Genomic DNA, 22,350 nt, shown 5'->3' with positions numbered 1-22,350 from the left:
GTGTATGTTTAGGAATCAGCATGACTTAGGATATTGGGACTGAGATATGAAGCCTTTACTTCTTGTCATTTTTTTAATGGCTTAATCAACTAGCTAATGCTCCACAACTACTTCAAGACCCAATGCTTTAAAACCGGAACCATTTAAGAGGCAGCAGGGCAGTTCCACTAATCTGGGCCAGGCTGAATGTCAGCTGGGCTCACCTATGTGCCTTCAATTAGTTGGCAAGTCTCCTGGGGGCTGGCTGGTTTAGGGAGGTCTTACTCATATGTCTGGCAGTTGACTAAAGCGACAAAGACAGTTGGACTTTGTGTATCTCTCATCATCCAGCAGATTAACCTATAGTAGCAGCAATGCCCACAGGAAGAATATGAAAGCATGAAAGTCCTCTTGAGGCCTAAGGTTAGGACTGGCTCACCATCACTTCTACCACATTCTTTTGTCCAAAGCAAGTTTTAAGACCAGCACAAAGGAAAGAGATTCCCTTCATAACTTTTCATCTGCAAGGAGCTACAAAAGTGGTGGATTTATGGGGTGGTGGAGAACTGGAGTTAGTTTTGCAAGCGATCTCCCACAAAAATTCAGGTCATTTAAAAATGACAATATAATGTAGTTATTAGTAACAATAACCAATTTATATAACTATGTGTTGGGCATTTTTCTAAGTACTCTGTATATATTAGCTCACTTAATCTTTATGAAATCTCTGTGAGGCAGATACAATTTCTGTCTCCATATTACAAATACAAAAACAGAGGTACGTAAGTGTCAAGTTATTTGCCCAAGATCACATAGCTAGTAAGTTGTATAGCCTGTCTGGTTTCAGAATTCAAGCCCACAATACTACCCTGTACTGCCTTTCTTATTAGCATTTATTCCTAAAATGGAATTCCTAAGATTATTCCTAAGAGCCTAAGATGTTACTTAGTCTAAACCAACACAAAGGCTCATTTGACAGAGAATTCTAGAAACTGACTTCTTTTGATGGGGACACTTTATTTGTTCAGACTATGGATAAGGAAGGTTAGCTCTTGCTATATGTTATTTGCTATGCAGCAAATTTCCTTTAGCCTCACTATAATTCCAAACTAAAAAGGAAATATGCAGTTAGAATGTTAAAAAAGAATTTATATTACGAGTTTGGGCATGCTGCTTTTAAAGATGTAAAAGAAAATAGGGAACTGAGCCCCACTGATATCAAAATCATCAAGGAAGCAGTGTATCCTGGTCTTGGACCTGAGGTCTTTTGATCTCCTCAAGATCCGTTTTTTCATCAAGCACAGAGTAATAAAAATCCGCACTTTGGTTTTATTATTGTAGCTTTATGAGGATGAAATGTAATAGTGGATGGAAGACACTTGAAAGTGTATCAAGTGCTTTATGTAATTTCAAATTGTTACATTGGATCTGAATTTTATTATTGTAACCATGTTAGCAAAACAATTTTATGGTATTATTGTTTGGCAGATATTTTTATAATAAAGTCGTCACCGAGGCTGAAGTTTATATCACTTTTGGAATAAGAAACGACTTAAAAGATGATCAAAAAGAAATGATGCAAAAAGCATTGCAAAACACAATGGTAAGATGTCAAGACGGGTTCACTTGTACCTAAAGACACACCAGGAAGGCTGGAGAGAAGTCACTTTCAGATCATCTAGTCTAACCCTTCATTTTACATAGGTGTGGAAATCAAAGCTAAAATGCTCCCTTGGCTTCTCCTGGTTCTCAGGATAAAGTCCACTGTCCATGACATCAGCCTCCCTCGCCAGCCTATCTCGCTGCCCCTTTCCTCTCCCTGGAGCTGGTCACTCCAGTTCCTGGAACTTACACTAGTCTCTTTTGCCTCCAGGTGTTTGCAGTGCATCTCCTTCTACCTGGGAATGCTCTTTCCCTTTGTCCCTTCTGTCTCTTCATTGCTGGCTAATTCCTTCTTAAAGTCTCAGTGTTAACTCCCTTTCTCTGGGAAGTCTCCCTGACTCCTATAAACTAGTTTGGCAGCCCCTGCTAGGTACTCCCTTAGGCCTTGTGCCTCCCTTTGTGGAGTATGTTTCATACTTTATTACAGTGTTTCTCAACCAGAGACATTGTTTAGCAATGTTCAGAAACATTTGTGGTTGTCACAACAGGGAAGGAGCGTGCCACTGGCATTTAGGAAATAGAGGCCAGGGTTCTGCCAAACTCCTGCAATGCACTGAGCAGCTCCCAGCAACAAAAATTTCCCCTGTCCAAAATGTCAATAGCGCTGACATAGAGAAACCCTTCTTTACTGCAATGGTTTATGTACTTAGCATTCTCTACACCAAACTCTCTGTGGGTCTGAATTGTTCCCGTTATACGCCCAGAGCCAACCTGAGTCCTCGCAAAGGGTAGGTGCTGTGTAAATATTTGTGAGTGAATGAATTCATTGATAAGTTATTTGCCCATGGTTAAGGGCTAGTGGTTGCCGGAGCTCAGAGTAGAGCCCTGGTCCCCTTTTCCCTTGTTCAGTGTTCTTGACATTATACCTCAGATGATAAGGACTCCTGTCATTCTGCTCACTCTTGCATACTCATGTGGTTTGTATCATCAGTTATTTAGGTTATGCTTTTCCAAAGAGTTTGATTTATTCAAGATATAAGGCAGACACCTCTTTTTAATGTAAGAGTCTATGCTAGGCACTGAGATTTGAAGGTAAATAAGACAAAAATCCCTGGCCTCAAGCTACTCAATTTTAGAAGAAAAAATAAGGCAAAATCTATTTTACTGTTGTGGTTAATAATTAAGCAATATAATATGACTTAACTCCATCTCTATCCATTGTGTGTTTTTAAATTAGTGTTTCAATATGTAAGCAGTGAGGTACAAATTAAATATCATAAAACCCAACAAACTCTCAGGAGCAAAAGTAAGCTGGAAAGCAGGCCCAGAAGATGGACGATGACTCAAAGGTCAGAAGAAGGAATCTTTATCAGCTAGTGCAAAAAAGACCTGTTGAACCATGTAATGTTTACAACTCTTCCTATACATCTATGCCCATAAGTTAGAAAATAACATTCTGGGCTTCTTTGTAGACTTAATCATTCACTCTACTGTTGACAATAAACCATTCCTCTAATGGTTGCCTTCTATTTAGAAGCTAGTAAAGGCAGATTTTGTTAATTATTCTCTGTTAAGTTCTTCTCTGAAATACCTCTTTCATTTTCCACTTTTAAAAAGTTGATAAATGGAGTTGCTCAAATCACATTTAACTCTGAAACGGCGATTAAAGAACTGTCCTATGACAGTCTGGAAGATTTAGACAACAAGTACCTTTATATTGGTGTAACAGTCATAGAGTCTACAGGTAAGTTTTTTTTTTAAACTTTCTCTTGAATAATATTTAGACAGCATATTATAAGTATAAATAATTTCTGTAATTCTTTTGTATTTTATTTTCGTTCATAGTTAAATTTTACTTTCATATCATTAAAAACTGAGATTAGAGTAGAGCTCTTCCACACTCTAGTCATTGGGTCTCTATCACCCCAAGTACAAAAATGGGATAGCACCTGCCCAATTGATATTGATATCCTGATATCTGGCTTGACCATCTAACACCCCAGTGTTCTTACCTGGTAAGAAAAAAAATCTAAATGAGATTATATATGTAAAAATGTTTGATAAAGTACTATGCAAATGAAAGATACTGCGTTATCATTTAGTCTCCTTGTCTGTACAATGATGGAGTTGAACTAAATACCTCCTAACGCCCCTTTCAGCTGTAATATTCAGGCAGTCTATCTAAAATTGGAGGTAATGTTTCTAAAATGGGTACAATAATAGCATATAACTCACAGTGCTATGGTGAGGATCAGAGAGTCAATATATGCAAAGCACTTAAAACAGTACATGTCACATAGTGCAAACAATCTAAGTGTTATCCCCACCCTTCCCCTCTACCTCCTTTTTTCTTTCTTCTTCTCCTCCTCCCTCCTCCTTCTCCTCCTTCTTTCTCCCCTTCTCCTTCTTCCTCCCTCCTCCTTCTCCTCCTTCTTTCTCCCCTTCTCCTTCTTCCTCCCTCCTCCTTCTTCCTCCCCCTATACCTCTCTTCCTCCTCCTCCTTCTTCTTCTTACCTACTACTTTCTTAGCATCCTTAAAATCTTATCTAGTGCTCTCAACCCCACTCCAGTGGTTTTTAATAGTCATTAATTATTACTCCAAATTATTACTTACTTCTGGTATCTTGATTACTAATGTTACTCATATTTTCAGGTTTATATTGAACCCCTAAACTAACTTTAACAAATAATTTAACCACACTAGTCCTTTTTTTTTTAATAAAATGAGAGTTAGACTAGATGATCTCTAATGCCCCTTCCACCTCTTTAAATTTGTCCTTCAAGGGTAGTAGAATGAAGAATTGAGATAATTATTCAGTTATTGAGTACCTTGTATATATCAGATGATCAATAGATGCTGGAGAATGATACTCCTTGCCCAGGCTATTATTTTTGACATTATTTTAATGTTTCTTTTTTACTTTTATTTTTTCTCAATTTATTTCAAATAAATTCCATTTAAGTAATATTTATGAAATATTCAAAGAGTGTTGCTAAACATACAGGCTTACAAATATGAATGATGTATAATCCCAGCTCTCAAGTGTCTTACGAACTAGCACTAGCTGTAAGACAGATAAACAAAGAATTTTGTTTTAAGCAAGAATTCTATTTGTGCTCTAATAACCAAAGTACTTAAGCTACTGATCTCCAGAGGAAGGTGAACTCCTAGGTGACTGTTGAGCACCCATATACAGTATCCTGAAGATGACCAGTCTTGAAGAATAAGTAGGGTTTTGAGACTGGGATGGTAGATGGGATTGATATGGGACACCCTCCATAGAGGGGACATACCAAGGGTAGAGGGGAAGACTTGATCTTTGAGATTACCCAGTGGATTATCCAATTGGCTGAAGTATAGGATATGTATAGGTGTATTAGGGATGAATACTGGAAAGGAGTTTAGGGATACTGGAGCTTTGTATGTTACTGGGCTCCTGCCAGTGGACTCTCAGTGCTCCCTCAACCTCAAGCACTCTTTTTCTGTCTTCTCCATTTTTCTCCATATCCCTGTGCTCTACAGGTGAACCCCTGTAAAGCTTAGTGTCTAGTCCTTTCCTTCTCTCCATAACCCCTTGTACCATTCAACTGAAACTCAGGCCACTGGTGAAAAGTGGTGTCCTTTCCTCACACTCCTCAGTCCAGCCCTATAGTCTCCTTCCACAAGGGACATCTCTACACACAAGCCTTGGATATAAGGCTTTGGAAACTCCTGAGGTCTAAACTTTTCTCTGCACTGTCCCTTTGAACCAAGACCCATGTCCCACTTAACTCCCTATGAATGAATGCAGGAATGGAGCCAGTGAATGAATAAGTCTGTGGAGACATATGCAGGTAAACTAGATCCTCATACCAAGGGGTATAGTCCTCAATGTGATGCATGTCATTTCTTTAGGTGGATTTTCTGAAGAGGCGGAAATTCCTGGCATCAGATATGTCCTCTCCCCCTACAAACTGAATTTGGTTGCTACTCCTCTTTTCTTGAAGCCTGGGATTCCATATTCTGTCAAGGTAAATGAAAGAGAAAATTGCTAAATGTGGTCGTCTTCTTCTGTTTACAGAAAGCAAACAGAGGAGGGATGCTGTAGAAGGGAATCACAGAGGAAACTCATCTGTAAAACCTGCCCCCCCTATAGATGCAGAGGCGGGTGGGAACCTGCAGGCCAGCTTCAGCCTTGGGAGTGATTTCAACCCTTAAAGCAAGTGTCAGTATTTAGTAAGGTAGCCTGTGTTAGGCATTCCCTTAAAAAGCATTGCATTAAATTATATGTAAAGAAACACCATAAGTCTGTAGTTAAAAAAAAGATGCTAACGTTTAAAATTATTTGGTAGCATGTTCTTCAAAAGCCTTAAAATAGGACTATCGTTCTTTGAAAATAAAACCCCTTTCTCTCACCATTTTTTACTTCCTGTGTCATCTCTGTTTGTGTTTCTGTGCTTTTCAGTCTGCCCCTGCGGTCCTTGTGAGTAACTCTGTCTCATGTCCTCTCTCTGTACCAGTCTCCATTCTTTACATTCTGGCTCTTTTGGTCCCTGCCTCTCTATTCTCTCTGTTTTCTCTCTCTCTCTCTCTCTTTTTTTCCTTTTCTTCTTCCTCCTTCCCTTTTAATGTTTTCTCTCCTCTCTCCACTTTTCCTTTTTAAAATGCTGATAGTGTAGTGTTAATACATTCATTTGACTTTCTAATTCTATTTTATTTAGTAAATACATGTTATATTATATTTTTAAGACGGAAATTTTTGTTCCTTGTCTTTAACTTAGAAAGCTAGAAGAGAGTGTTTTATTTTTTTATTCTTTAAAAATGTGTTGGTTTTGAAAATCAACTTCGATATAATTAAAATGTACTTAATACTCACTGTCTTTTTTATTATTATTATTATGTAATGTTAGTCACCATACAGTACATCATTAGTTTTTGATGTAGTGTTCCATGATAATACTCACTGTCTTAAGAGAGTGGCCTAAGTGGTCACTGGCTTTTAAGAGAAAAAGATTTGCCAAGCTAAAGCAACCTTTGGACATGCTCGTAGCTTCTTTCATACATACAAATATGTTATAAAAAAGTGATTACAGGATACATATGATAATTTTTGGTATATGATAAATAATACATAATAATATATAATAAAATACCATAAATATAATACTATTACATTGAATATATCTATATTATTTTGAAATCTCTTTTATATATTTTCTATCACATATAAAAATAGAATAACATAAAGCACATCTTTTTGGAAATTATGTATGGCCACATGCATGGCAGTGAGATGTAGAGGTTAAGAGAAAAAAAAGGTGAATTTATTGTTTGTCGTGTCTAAGAGAATTATTCCCAGAAGGGACTGCCTCATTTTCTCCTTTATCCAGTTCTAAGTGCACTGAAGAATCACAGAAGTTAGGCAGCAGAAGACCTTATCATATCTACTTCATGGATTTAGTAGAATGATATCTATGTCCTGAGTCTGCTTGATGTACAGGGGATCCATTCGAAAATGACATAACTAAATAGAACCAAACTTTCCTATAATCTAAGGACATGCTTGTCTTTACTGAAGTAAACACGAATAATTTATACTTTGTGGGGAGGAAGGAAAATTATTTCAGAATTGTTCTGCTTTTTAGAAAGTAATGATGAGCTGCCAAAACGGATTTGGACTATTCTGACAAACAGGTGCAGGTTAAGGATTCGCTGGACCAAGTGGTAGGAGGGGTGCCGGTGACCCTGAGCGCACACACGGTCGATGGAAACCAAGAGACATCTGACTTGGAGTCCAAGAAAAGTGTAACACGTTCCAATGATGGAGTGGCTTCATTTGTGGTCAATCTTCCATCTGGAGCAACGGTGCTGGAGTTTAATGTGAGCTGAGTTCTCCTGTTGAATTTTCTAGGACAGTGTGTGCTTTTGACTGTGTGTTTTGGCAAGTGTGCAGAACAGATGCGGCAGATTTTAAACATGAGTCCAGAGAACAGATCCACGAGTTTGCATCCAAAAGAAAAAAAAAAAACCTAAGAACCAGAGGCAATATGCTAATCCGTTGAATGGTCCTTGAGGAAGATAAATCTATCATTTTTTTATTTGGGAATTAATTATTTTCTCTTCTATTAGTAAGACTATATTAGAATCTAGAAGCTTCAGAATAGGTATACCAGTGGAAGTCAGTGGTAGAAATATTCTCCCCTTCACCCCCACTTTTTATTTTTTCTCGGGGACACAAAGGGGTCAAACACGGAAGCCTCCCTTTTTCCTAGCTGCATAAACTACTCTACTTCGAGCTGAATTAATAGGCTTCTCTCCCAGCAAATAAGGCTTAAGTTCCCAGTCCCAAATAAAAAACGAATAAGTTAGTAATGCACATTGATGACTACAGTGTGCACACATTCACTCTCATCTACCAAGCACTTATGAAATGCTAAGAACTTTGTGTAGAACACATTTAATACCCAGTTAGTCAGCTCCATGAGTTGCCATTTTGCAGCTGAGGAAAGGGGAGCTTCTAACCTCTCTTGTGATTAAATAACTTATCCAGAGTTAACAAATGGCGGCCCTGGGATGCAAACCAATGCCTACCTCACTCCAGAGCATGAGCTAATAGTCCCTTTGCTGTCAAAAGTGGATATTGCTGCCATGATCTCATTTCTGCCCCATTCCATATTAGTAAGTGCACTCTGTGCCGCCACTTCACATTGAAACTGGACCAGAGAGTCTGTGTGATGTTTACAACTCTTGTCGCCGGTCCTCAAGACCTTCCCACTGCTACCCTTCTCTTACCCTGCCAATCCATAGGAAGAGGAGTCCCAGATTGCCATGACATTTCAGGAAGGGTGCTAATATTTTTTCCAGGAGCATCTTTTCCTCTTCACTTCACCAGACTTTCCCACTATAGCTCATAATCCCATATTATCCCAATTATTGTCCATAGTCTTTGTTACTTGATACCATAGCTGTATAAACAGTAGAATAATGGAGTTTTTTTTTCCTTTAGCATTTGGTGTTGTGCAAATTAGAAATTTATAGAGCAAAGAAAGAAATTTAAAAGGTATTTTTCATAGAAAATATTTCATCACAGTCCACATGTCTTTTTTGAAATTTTCCTTTTCAGGTCAGGACTGATGACCCAGATCTTCCAGAAGAAAACCAGGCCAGCAAGGATTACCAAGCAATAGCATATTCATCTCTCAGCCAAAGTTACCTTTATATTGACTGGATTGAAAACTATAAACCTTTGCTTGTGGGAGAATATCTGAATGTTATTGTTACCCCCAGAAGTCCATATATTGACAAAATAACTCACTATAATTACTTGGTAAGTACAGTAATTATAGATTTACATCTATCTATTCCCCCACCTGGAACATCTCTTCTTGTTAACAGAGGAGCATGAAAATAACCCCTTACATTTGTTTTTACAAAGCACTTCCAAGAACATAATTGAGTTTGATAATCAGCTTTTTGAAAACCTTTGAAATGGGCCATGATTTTCATGATCATTTCCTAGATGACAAAACTGAGGAACAGAGAGGTTAAGTGGTCACTCAGCTTGGAAGAGGAAGATTTTGATTTGAACTAGGAAACTCTGACTCCTTGTCTGTTACACCTTTCACCAAAGAGAGCCTGATTACTCCACAGAGAGAGCCCGATTAAGTTCTCACATTACCTCTGCCCTATTTCATGGCCAAAGATACATATGTAGACCTATTTCAAATATGTGCATTTCATTGGCATAAAAGGGGGCTCCAAATCCTTCTCTTAAGAGTTGAGTCATGTGCTACCTACTCCAATTCTATAGTTTAGCAGCAATCCTATTACGTCACTTGTATTAAACAAAGGTGGCCAGTCAAGCACCTGTGGGTAGAACCTAAGACAGAAGGTGGAAAAAATGTTAAGGGCTTCCTGACAATTGTCAAAGAAATGGGTTATTCCGATGGCCAGGCCTGAACATGTAGTGACAGCTTTTTCAACATTTTTGAGAAAAAAATTAAATAACAGATGAGGAGCACAGATCATTATGACTGATGAAGAATTGTGGGACCTGTGTAGGAACTGTGTTCCGAAACCACGTATGCAGTCCTGCTCTCCAAGGATGATTAAGGGATCTTTGAGGACATTTTGGCTTCATGTGATTTATAACTTTTTTTTTTTTTTAACCATATGCCTCCAATTTAGAACCTAATCTCTGGCTTTAAAACTTAATTCCCAAATTAATGCACTTCACTTACTCATCTATTTTTTTATCAATAAAATGAAAGAGATTTGAGTATCAGTGTGATGACTTTAAGCGGATTTGGGGTCAAATCTTAGTCCTCTGATTTCCTAGTTATGTGATTTTGAGCTAAAATCAGTATGACATTTAGTTAATTCCTGAGCCCCAGTCCCTTTATCTGTCTGCACAATGGGGGTAATATTCCTATCCTGGTTCTTGTGAGAAAGAAAGGAATTAAGTAAATGTAAAAGTTCCTGACACATAGTGGGCCCGTGCTTGTTAACTTTCTTTTCTTTAATATAATTTCTATTCCAGCTCCAAGCTCATCCTGAAGCAAAGATTGTTTTTTTTAACGATTACTACTGCTGTTTATTTTTAGATTTTATCCAAGGGCAAAATTGTTCATTTTGGCACAAGGGAGAAACTTCCAGATTCATCTTACCAAAGCATAAACATTCCAGTGACACAAAACATGGTTCCTTCAGCCCGTCTCCTGGTCTATTACATCGTCACAGGAGAGCAGACAGCAGAGTTAGTGTCTGACTCAGTCTGGTTGAATATCGAAGAAAAGTGTGGCAACCAACTCCAGGTGAGCCACAAATTATAAGTCACAACCAAATTTTCTTCTGAGTAGAGGAGACTGTAAATGTAACTACTTGTGAAGGTTTGTCTCACACAAATGACCTTTTCTTTTCTTTTTCAAATGATCTTCTAGGTTCATCTGTCTCCAAGAGCGGTTGCGTTTTCTCCAGGCCAACGTGTATCTCTTGATATGGCAACTGAGTCAAATTCCTGGGTGGCTCTATCAGCAGTGGACAGTGCTATATATGGAGTCCAAAGGAGAGCCAAGAAGCCTCTGGAAAGAGTTAAGTAGTGGATGGCCTTGGTTGCTGGTGCACGGGGTGACTCTGTGTAATGGTTCACAAAGTATGGCTCTAGGGTAGGGTGTAGGGAAAAATTAGGGGAAGACCAGGCCTGCTTTTCTGTAATATACTCAAAATAATGGTTCTTAGGAAGGTAAGCCATCCCCATGTTAGTCCCTAAAGCATAGATTCATCCTTTTTTGTTTTTCCAAGTGTAGAGTTAAGCACTTTAAAAACATATGACCACGGTGGCAATTATATTCATGGGGCAAAAGTGCCATCGATTGGGAGGGTTTTGATATTGAAGAGTTGAGGGCTTTATAGTGGCAGCGCAAGAGAAAGCCAGATAAGCAGCCTTTGGAAGGTTTTTGGTTTTGTTTTCTTTTTTTCACTCTCTTTAAAATCTGTGGGACAAAAGAACGTGAAAATTATTCAATTCCCCTAAATTCCCATTTCTCTCTCCTAGGCTCTACTACTATTATCTACGCTTGAATTTCTTTGAACAAGAAAGAAAAAACTATGCAGTTAAAAATGTTCAGAAAAGAAAAAAAATTGGGGTTCAAAATTAAAACTGGAATGTTTCCCCAAACAAATTCTCACCCACTTAGAACCTAGAGCCTTCTTCCCCAAAACACAAGAGGCTGTGCTCCTTTTTAAATTTTTTTAGCAACTTAAAAATTAATTTGTCTGGTTATTATTTATTTATTTATTTATTTATTTATTTATTATTTGTATGTTATATTGATCACAGCATGCATTCTACGTACAAAACAGCATGGGTTGGTTCCTGAGAATCTCCTCACCAAAGCTTAAAACTTAGTTCTTGTTTTAATTTTCAATAGGTATGTGTTTATAAATTTAAAAGGTCACACTAAAATAATGAAGTTGGGAAATTTGGTCTTTGCCCGTTTGACAAATGAGTGATCTGATTTGTTATAACCATGTGACAACTTGTACCTTTAGTTCTTCAGAGGAATGATTTATACATCTAAATAAACTCAACATGCTGCCTTTAGTTAATTCCTAAGAATTAATTAATCAGTTCACTACCTCTGGACAGGTGTTTCAAGCCTTAGAGACGAGCGACCTGGGCTGCGGGGCAGGTGGTGGCCGCAACAATGCAGATGTGTTCCACTTGGCTGGACTCACCTTCCTCACCAATGCAAACGCAGATGACACCCAAGAAAATGGTAAAATGTTCAGCATTTTTTGTTTATTGTTCAAACTGGTTACTGAAATTTACATCGATCATTTTCCTCCTGGACATCCTTATCGTAATTCTCTTCCACAATATTCTCTACACTGATCTTAGACATGGCGACATAACTCCCCAGTATAAAACATTTTACTGACCATCAAGATAAAGTACGGTCTTTAGTGTCAGTCGTACTCAGAGTTTTCCATGATCTTCTCCCCAGCTCTCTCCAACTGTCTTTCATCTTGCTCTACCTTACCTTATGTTTAAGCTGTACAGAACCCGGTAGAGTGGCACAATGCTTGGTGGCCATTTGGGTGGCACTATGCCACTGCACACTTTTAGGCCTTTCCCTATCAGGACTGCTTTCTCTCATATTAGCCTGAAGAAGCTGGTGAAAGAATCACCTCCTCTATCAGGCCTCTTCCCCATATAGAATTGATCATTCCCTCCTCCTTTGTAGGGAGAATGCTGTAGGGACTAGCTCTGTTTATAAGCAACACAGCAGCACTGCATCATGCATCACGGCACATTCTTGCATTTAGTTATGTATCTTGTCTCAGCCACTGCACTGTGAGCTCTTTAAGAACAAGGACCACATCTTCATCATATCTCTGTGGCTTTAGATTTGTTCATAATTATATTTGACCTATTATTCATAATAATATAGCACAAAGAACAAATAATAAAAATGGCATACCCAACAAAAACTTTGCTTACTTTAAATGCTTAGATATTTCTCTGTAATCAGTGGATTGAAAACGTAGGATTTAAAACCAAACTCAAATCAAACAAGTCAAACTCTATAGATGACAGTGGATCATGAGCTCCTCTAAGATAAAACAAGTCATATTAAGACGTGTGGTGCCCCCCCACCGCCTAGTCAAAAACAGGCTCTCAGGATTTGTTGAATAAAATGAATGACTTGTGAATGTTTTAAATACTTGATACTTTATGGAATTTTCTTTCTTGAGATTTTATCTCCTTTTTTCCCTTCTTTGTTTTGCTTTGTTTTTTTTTTTAACAGATGAGCCTTGTAAAGAAATTCTCAGGCCAAGACGAATGCTGCGAAAGAAAATAGAAGAGGAAGGTACTCTAAAATTTCATGTGATTGTGAAAAGGTTATGATTCTATCATTCAAAAGCTGGAGAGAACTAATCATTATCTAATTTTCCCTAATCCAAATAGAATGGATGAAAAGAAAGATATGTACAGATGTCTAGCTCACCTCTTTCAGAAAGATTAATCCAAATAAATCCGATACTTCATTTGCTGTAACCTCGATCTGAAGAAAATAAGTATTATTTCTATCTCTAAAATCTGGAAGAATAACTTTTATTTGTTACAAAATTTCCTCTCTACAGACTTCATTTGGCAACTAAAATTATATTCTTTCATCTTATTCTGACAGAGTCCATGATTTGATTAACTTTGGAATGTACCTGGAAACCTATTTCTTCTATTCTGTATGTTTAATATACAATGAATAATATTTTGGATTATTCTTTGGGAAATCAGTCTAAAAGAAATTATTTTTAAACAATTATTTAAATAGAAATATGACCATTGGCAATGTTAAAATAGCAAGAAGTTTGAACTGGAAGTCAGTCACCTGAGTTCAACTAATAATCATGCTTTGAGTAATAATAATTCCTTCCCCCATCCGTACATGAGTTATTTTAACTTGAACCTTCGTTCTAAGTTCTAATGATATGAAAAAGAAGGCACTGAGTAATTTGAGCACTTCTGATGAAGGATGATGCCACTAGCAACGGTCCATAAACCACATCGCATAAGAAAAGTTTTTAAAAACAGGATCTGTAGCTTGAAGAAGGAAACACTTATACAATGGTGATAGCTATCTCCAAATATTTGAAGGCTTCTCAGTTAACTTATTTTACTCAAAGGGTGCTGAAACCAAGGTGTCCGTTTCAAAAATAGTATTTAGCTTGGTCACAAGAAGCTCTTTAACCATTTAGTGTGAATGAGAGTGATCTACCTGGTGAAGCCACATTCTCCCCATTCCTAGAACAGCCAGCGCAGAGCGGCTGGTCATTCACCCAGCCATGGCTCTTGTGGGGCAGGGGGTCGCGTGGCAGTAGAAACCAAGTACCCCTTAAGGTCCCTCCTGAGCCAGAGGTGTTATGACTGTGCATAACCAGGGACACTTGCATCATTACCATTTCAGTTGCTAAATACAAACATGCCATATTGAAGAAATGTTGCTATGACGGAGCCTTTCTTAACTATGATGAGACCTGTGAGCAGCGCGCTGCCCGGATTAAGATAGGCCCCAGGTGCGTCAGGATTTTCAAGGAATGTTGTATCATCGCCAGCCAGCTCCGTGCCGAAGAGTCTCATAAAAACCTCCAGTTGGGAAGGCTGCGTAAGTTTCACATTTTCTATCAGAATTCTGCCCACTTTGGGGAATCTTGTGTAATTCTGTGCTGCTAAAAAAAAGGGGGGGGCAGTTTTCATGCTTTATTTATAGTTGAAATTAGAAAAGATTACTTGTAAATGCCTATCAGAAGGAAATCAGTTATCATTTTTGGCAATCAAAAAAGGTACATATAGTACAGAGCAGAGCTCACGAGCCCATAGTCAAGACCTAAGGTAAGTTTAAAGCCAGCTCGTTCTATAAATTTGAGTGACTATATATCCTCTCTGAGCCTCAATCTCCTCATTTTTCAAGCAAGAAGCTTGGGCTACATGATCTCCAGTATGCCTTCAAGTTCTAGAGTTCTATGGTTCCATGACATTACAACCATTAAAAAGACTATGGACTATGAGAAACAAACTGAGGGCCTCAGAGGGGAGGGGTGTGGGGGAATGGGATAGGCCGGTGATGGGTAGTAAGGAGGGCAGTATCGCGTGGTGCACTGGGTGTTATACACAACTAATGAATCATCGAGCCTTACATCGGAAACAGGGGATGTACTGTATGGTGACTAACATAATAAAATAAAAAATCATTATAAAAAAAAAAAAACTTTGTTTATGCCCATACTGATCAAATATAGCCAAAGATTTCTAAACCTAGTACAAGGTTAAATGTGCTTATATAAGAGATGAAATCTTATTTCCATTTCAACTGTAAAACACGTTTTCAGAATTTATAGACCTCTCGTTAATAGGTTTTCAGAACTTTAAGAACTTTCATTCATGTATAGTCAAAACAAAATGAACAAAAGCAGAATGACAGCTCCTGTTTCAGAATCTGATTGTTTCTCTTAACAGTACGTCTTAAACATCGCCCATCTAAGTGGATATATTTCTGTAAACATAAGTTTTTGTGGTCATTTATCAAAACCATGTTATTAGATGTATTTAGGTTGTTTTCAGCTTTTTGCTTATTACAAGGAGCATTTTCACAAACATTCTAGTACCTATATTTTTCATTGTCCTATTTTTCATCTGGTTTGGCTTCCTCTGCACAGAACTGAGTCTCTGCTGCTCCCTGCCTCCTCTCTGGTACTCTTCTCTGCCCCTCGCTCTAGACAGCTTGGCCTCCCAAAACTCCCATAGGTGTTGCAACTCTGCAAGGGTCTGCATGGGTTTCTCTCCCTGCTCTGCAGCCTGCAAACTGCCTCCAGACAGTAAACCTGGACTATTCTAGGGTTCACCAACCCTGTCTCCCTTCTCTCAGGAATCATAGCCCTGGGTCACTTGTGCTGTAATGTCTGAAAACTGTTGTTTTATATAATGTGACTGTTTTTTAAGTTGTTTTGTTTTTGTTTTTGCTTTTAGTGTGGATTTTGGTTTGTTTGGTTTTTTTAAGGCAGAAGAGTAACCCCTATCAGTGCAGAAATTCTGTCCATTTTTATTAAAGGAAATGTAAATAAATTTCCCTTAGGCAAACCTCTCTTATTTTGTAATATAAACACAATTACTGTAATCATAAAAATGCAAATAACTTTATAGATTTATCAGTATCTTTTATAATCTCAGAAACACTAAGCATTTAGCAATTTAAGAAATAAATCCTTAAAGGTATTTTTATGCTTTATTTGCTTTGTTAGTACCAAGGCCTTTAAAGTTCTATTCTGAAATCACTAAACAAAACGTTTCATTGACCTTTCAGAAACTACTCAAGTTATAGATTAATGTCCATGCTTTAAAATTTGGCTCTAAGTAAAATTCGTATTGTTTTTTCATAATCACACATACTTTTCCCCCCTCAGATATAAAGACACTGTTACCAGTAACCAAGCCAGAAATAAGGAGCTATTTTCCAGAAAGCTGGTTATGGGAAGTTCATCATGTCTCCAGAAGGTATTATACTTCCTCAACATTCCTCTGAAAAATGTGGGAAAATGCAAATGTTATGGCCAAAAATCTGGAAACTACCCATTTCCCAATAGTTTGTTTAAGAGTTAAGATGATGTTACATTTGGTCAAATTTGGTTTATTTGCTTCACTTTTTTTTTTTTTTAAATGTGTGCTTGCTCTAGTAACTAGTTCTGGGGCAAGATTAACTATGTCTTGGTGAGGAAGGGTGCTATTCCATTTAATTTCATTCCACTTCAGTGAGTCTTTACTGAGCACAATATGCCTATACTGATCAAATACAGTAAGTAGCCATTTTCATCCTAAAATAGCTATACTATAAAATAAATATTGATTGATAAGAAGAAAGGTTCTTTTCTTGTTATTCAACACATTTTGAAGGAATGCCTACTCTGTCCCAGGCACTGAAAACAGTGATGAACAGTGCTGAGTCTCTGAGCATCACCCTTCCTTGAGGACTAAGAACATTGACTTCAAGGAGCAGTATAAGCCCTGAGGCCCAAGCCCAGCATCAGTCTTAAAATGAGTCTCCTTGTCTCTACTCTTGTCCCCTCTAGTCCTTCCTCCACAGTATTGTCCATTTCAACTGGCATTGCTGCTTGGCTAGTACTTTCTCTGGTAAGCCTTCCTACCACTCTCCCCAACCCTACCAGTGACCGGATTAATTACCCCTCCCAATTAACCCTGTTGCGTATAACATACAGCATTTTAATGGCCTGTTTACCTGCCTGTCTTCCACATTAAAATGATACTTCCAGGACAAAGACTAAATTCAGATTACTGTTTTATATTCAGGACCTGGCATAGAGTCCAGCTTGTAGAGGCACTCAAATAAATGTGTTGAATCAATGCACACTGCCTCCGAGCTTTTTAAATGCTTTATTGGTACAGCTATTACAGTGAATTGCAATTTATTTATTTAACTGCTTCTTCTACTAGGCTATAAACTACTTGAGAACAGCACTATATCTTGTAAGTGCTGTATACTCAGTGCTATGCCTGACACAAAGTTGGTGGACAATAGCTGTTTGTTGAATGAAATAAATAAATATATAAGCTTAATCTTAATCAGAAATTTTTAGTTGTGTTGACTTTGTTATGAGCAGTGTTAAGATGCATGATTTTTCTGCCCTATTTTAGAACATACCGTACAATAAATATTTTTTGTATGTTTTGAATTTGTGATGCTTCAAAGGCATCTTTTTTAATTTGAATTCTCATCATACAAGCAAAATATTTAAAAACATGCAACACGTAGGAGAGTTAATGAATATATTTTTCTTGCTTGATTTTTCCTTAATACCTGATGTATTCTTGTTTTGTTGTGATTTTTTCTCTCTTCTAAAATAGTATGAAGCAAAAATTCTATTAGTGAATGCTGGCAAGTTGGGCTAATTACTGTATTTGAATATTAACATTTTAACTTTCAGAAGCCAGTTGCAACTTGTGCTACCCGATTCTCTAACCACCTGGGAAATTCAAGGTGTTGGCATTTCAGATAGCGGTAAGCAACCTTAAGTTACATACTCATTTAAGGAGTGTTTTGATTAGCAAAATGTAGGGTTTTTTGGTCATAATCTATATAGTTCACCCAGGACTTAAGTGGTGTCATTTGTTAAATATCCTTTTTAATGTATTACAAAAAGACTTGGATATGCCCATATCTTTGACCATATTAATTTGTTGTTCTGCTCTTCTATTAGCCATTATTTTATCAATGCTGATGTCAAGTCCTCATTTTCCTTTATTTTTCTCAATGACTGAGAGCTTGAGTAGAGTTAGAAAGCAAATGTATGACTTCTCTCCTGGGCGAATGCCCTTTTGTGGCAATTTAGTACAGATACTTTATTAATAACATCAGAGTTGATTTCGTTTGTTTGTTTGCTGTTTTTTATTTAAAATATTGGTTTCCACAATCGAAATTTTATACCCATTAAATAGAATCAATAATGAATATCTAAAAGTAGATTTGGTAGTTAAGGTGATAAGCATTCTCTTGCCTTAGGTAGAATTAAATCTTTGTTAGACAAATGAAGTTTTCTATTAATACCAACAACTATTGAAATACAGATCAATGACTAGAAAATTCAGGGACATGACAGTGCAGAGAAGAACTTGATATAATATTCCTTTTTCCTTGAAGCAAAACAAATTTGAGACATAGTAGTACTTATAAAGCATTATAGAATTCCCTAATATGACTCTACTTTGCTTTCACTTTGGACTGAAGGTATATGTGTTGCTGATACTCTCAAGGCACAGGTGTTCAAAGATGTCTTCCTGGAAATGAATATACCATATTCTGTTGTACGAGGGGAGCAGATCCAATTGAAAGGAACTGTTTACAACTATAGAACATTTGGTATACGGGTAAGTAAGTATTTATTATATGTTCAAATAAGTGGGGAAAAAAGGAAGAATTCTCTGATTTTATAAGAATTCTATTAATGGAATTATCACATACACAAAAAAACAAAAATTCAACTCAGTGAAGGGATGAAGAAAGGAGGAAGACTTAAGACAAATATTTTTATAACTCCAATTTAAAAAAGAATACAAGGGGCACCTGGGTGTCTCAGTCAGTTAAGCATCAAAACTCCAATCATGGTTAAACAACTTGTCTTCTTTTTGTCAGCACATGGCTAAAGAGAATTATACAATAGGGTGACCGATTTCACGTGAAAGTAATAGTCACAAAACTTTATATGGGAACTCTGTCTTTTTTAAAAACCTTTAATTTCATTCTTAGAGATGAGTATTTCAGTGGTTTTCAAAAATTTTGCTTACATACTCTCTAAATTTTGGGGGGGAAAACTATGTCCCCCATTGACACATTTTTAATGAGCATCTTAAATTTTTCATCGTAACTATAACTTTGGGAATATTTAAATATTAATATTTTTTCAATGAAATGGTTATAACAAACTTTAAATGTATACAACAGAATCTAAATACCAGAACATTCCATTTAGAAATACCCAAATAAACTGTTATTAACAACAGATTAGATAACAATTCCTCTTTCTCTGTGAACACGAATTCCCATTTCACTCTCCTAATGTTATATATTTTATGCTCGAATGTTTTCTATTGATCACCCTCATATTTTGAAGCAACAAATATATGTAGATACATTGAAATTGAAATGTTTTTGAATTCTGTAAGACTCTAAGTGTCAAGTAATTGCTTATGGATTTAGTTAAAATTATGTAAGGATTTTGATACATATTGTCCTCAAGTTATAAATTAATGTAAGGGAAACCGACCTGCCTACAATGCTGAATCTTTTACATCTCTTTGTCCTTTTGCTTTACTCACTAGATCAGTGGCCAGGTATTACCCATGGACCCAAACTGACCTGCTGCCTCTTAGGGCCTGTAATCTAAGAATGGTTTTTACATTTTTTTTAAAGATTGACAGAAAGAAGAAATTTTCATGGTGTATTAAAATTATATGAAATTCAAATTTCAGTGTCCATAAATAAAATGTCCTGCCACACTTATCCGTGTAGGCATCATCTATGGCGAAGTTGAGTAGTTGTGACGTGAACCACTCAAGTGGTACTTTCATTGCCTTGTGCAACTGCTCAGAGTGCTGCCAGTTGCAATGACACAATTGTAACTCAACAGGCTTTTAATTGCCATACAACTCACTGCTCTGCCATATTTCGTTTAATTTTTAGGTTATCAGTGCATTTTCATCATATCAAAATAAGAAACAAGAACATCTGTGATATCTCGGGGTTAGTCCCTATTAATTATCTTTCCTCGAGTATAGGTCACATCTTCCTATTTCTTTTTATCTAGTAATTTTGAATTGGACCTTGGATCTTATTAATGAAATGTTATACCGACTCTGGCGTCGATCAAGTTCCTCTGAAGATCTTCCATTTTGGTTCGTGTGTTTGTTTTAGCAGGCAGTTGGCTGAGTTCAAGCCCAAACTCTGAAATCTCAGTTCAGTTCTTTTAGCCTTAGTCCGGATGCTTAGAATCTGTGCTGTGTGTTGTTCAAGGGTTGGCCAGGTTTAAACAAAGTTTATGCGCTGAACTTGGAACTTGGAACACCTTCACTTTTCAGCTCTGGTGGCTGTTTCATATTCTTCAAGCCAGTCAGATGGCAAGTTCTGCCAGAGAGTTAGCCACTCATCAAGGCACTATGAGGGCCTACTCTCAGGTGAAAGCTGTCATCAACAGGAATCTCACCCAGTATCGTTCCTTCCTTCCAGCTGCTGCCTCTCTTCCACTCTCTAGTGCCTTTAGGTAGTGTGTGTGTGTGTGTGTGTGTGTGTGTGTGTGTAGTTGAGAGCTTATAGTTGTGTTTGCAGAATGGTTGTCCGACAGGATCTACTCAGCCATCACTGACAGCAGAACTGCTGCTGTAGGTTTCTTTAACTGATATTCTATATCTGAAAACTGAAGATAATCAGTTTTAAACGTTCCTTTCTATTCTGAACTTACTAAGAATTTTTATAATGAATTTATGTGGAATTCTGTGAAACCACTCTTCTCCTTCCCCATCTTACCCCTGCTATCCTGGGGAAATGAATCATTGGCCTTGGGCAACCCAATAGGCTTCTTTAACTCCTGATCCACCACCCAGGTTGTTGTGTTTCCCAAAAAGGTAATTAAGAGGGAGAAAGAATGTTCCATTTTTGAGAAATTCTTCAAATTAGTTGTTGAATGTTGGCACTCATTCTTGTTTACTTGCTTGATTTATTCTGTATCTTATGATTTTATGCTTTGTGATAGTTCTTAATTCTGTCAGTTCACTAGATTTTGCAGTGAAGATGAAAAATATTCACTATTTCAGCAAGAAGTAGGTAGGTACTATCATTATCCTCATTATAAAAATGAGGAAATGAACAGTTAAAGAGGTCACGTGACCTGGTATTGTCATACAGTAAGAGGCAGAGCCAAGATTTAAACCTCGATCTTTCTGGAGCCAAAGTTTGGCTGTAAAATGGGGTACAAGTGGGGAATTAATAAATGACAAGATTGGAATAGTAAGGTGGGGTCATATTGGGCAGCCCCTTGAATGCCAAGAGATGGAGTTCTCAGTCTTTCCTAAAATCATCATTTGTTGAATGCCAAAGGCTGAGCTAAAAGATACAAAGAGGAGAAAGACACATAAAGTACCTGAGCCTGGGGTTCCCACTGTCTAAGGTACAAGCATGTAAAGAGACGATGCAACAAATGATATCATGACAACGTGAACAAAGAACTTGAGCAGCTTCGCACCTGGTTTAGAAGGTAATAATCTAAGGAAGGTAAGACATTTCAGAGCCAGGGCTGAACTTGCCAGACATCCCTTCACATTGCTAAACTCTACAGCAACTTGTGTGTTTGAATTTCTGAAATGAGCTTTCTCCTCTCTTTAGAATCTCAGGGATTATTTAACGCTGTAAAAAATTCTCAGGGAGCGTTTGTATCCAGACGTGGAAGGTCAGGGCATACTTTCCTTATTTTAAAGTGTTTTAATACAGTGGTTCACTGGTGATATTTCAGTTCTGTGTTAGAATGTCCGCTGTGGAGGGGATCTGTACATCAGGAAGCCCAGCCATTGACCACCAGGGCAGCAGTCACTCCAAATGTCTGTCCCAGAGCGTGGAAGGTTCCTCCAGTCATTTGGTGACCTTCACCATGCTTCCCCTGGAAATCGGCCTCCACAACATCAGCTTTTCACTGGAGACTTCACTTGGAAAAGAAATCTTAATAAAAACATTACGAGTGGTGGTAAGAAAAATATACTTTTTTTTTCTGATTCCTTGTAAAAACACTTTTTTCAGAGGTGAGGGGGATTAAGAGTATACTTACCATAGTGAGCGCTGAGCAGTGTATGGAAGTGTTGAATCACTGTATCGTACACCTGAAACTAATATAACACTGTGTATTGATTACAATGGAATTAAAATTTAAAAAAGGAAAGAAAGAAAAAGAACAATAACAAACAGTTTTTTCATTCTGAAAAAAAGTTGCCAGCAGCTTATCATTAAGTGGATCAGAAAAAAAGAACACAGAGAAAAATAATGTAAATGTCGGTGTAACAAAATGTTGACATTTGGGGGAAACTGGGTAGAGGTTATCTCAGATTGTTTTTGTACTATTCTTATAACTTTTCTTTAAGTCTGACATTATGTTCTAAAATATTAAATAAAACAATGATACTTGCTTATTGTAGAACATATGGAATAACAAGAAAACACAGAGAAGAAAGTTAAAAT

At 37.3% G+C, this 22,350-nt stretch overlaps 1 protein-coding gene across 1 annotated transcript in view; it reads left to right on the top strand.

Moving 5' to 3' along the window:
* The window catches only part of C5 (complement C5), a 79,693-nt gene that overhangs the window by 18,785 nt on the left and 38,558 nt on the right, over nucleotides 1-22,350 (top strand). Inside the window, exons 8-21 of the mRNA XM_008698825.2 lie at nucleotides 1,468-1,582; nucleotides 3,199-3,325; nucleotides 5,477-5,592; nucleotides 7,256-7,441; nucleotides 8,685-8,888; nucleotides 10,165-10,374; nucleotides 10,501-10,650; nucleotides 11,709-11,838; nucleotides 12,871-12,933; nucleotides 14,032-14,229; nucleotides 16,025-16,115; nucleotides 17,561-17,634; nucleotides 18,361-18,500; nucleotides 21,635-21,862. Of these exons, the coding sequence (XP_008697047.2) occupies nucleotides 1,468-1,582; nucleotides 3,199-3,325; nucleotides 5,477-5,592; nucleotides 7,256-7,441; nucleotides 8,685-8,888; nucleotides 10,165-10,374; nucleotides 10,501-10,650; nucleotides 11,709-11,838; nucleotides 12,871-12,933; nucleotides 14,032-14,229; nucleotides 16,025-16,115; nucleotides 17,561-17,634; nucleotides 18,361-18,500; nucleotides 21,635-21,862 (2,032 nt within the window). The remainder of the gene's footprint in view (nucleotides 1-1,467; nucleotides 1,583-3,198; nucleotides 3,326-5,476; nucleotides 5,593-7,255; nucleotides 7,442-8,684; nucleotides 8,889-10,164; nucleotides 10,375-10,500; nucleotides 10,651-11,708; nucleotides 11,839-12,870; nucleotides 12,934-14,031; nucleotides 14,230-16,024; nucleotides 16,116-17,560; nucleotides 17,635-18,360; nucleotides 18,501-21,634; nucleotides 21,863-22,350) is intronic.

Source organism: Ursus maritimus, unplaced genomic scaffold, assembly GCF_017311325.1.
Source record: "Ursus maritimus isolate PB19 unplaced genomic scaffold, ASM1731132v1 scaffold_17, whole genome shotgun sequence".
NCBI classification, from domain to species: domain Eukaryota; kingdom Metazoa; phylum Chordata; class Mammalia; order Carnivora; family Ursidae; genus Ursus; species Ursus maritimus.
This window is presented reverse-complemented; position numbering and strand designations above follow the sequence as displayed.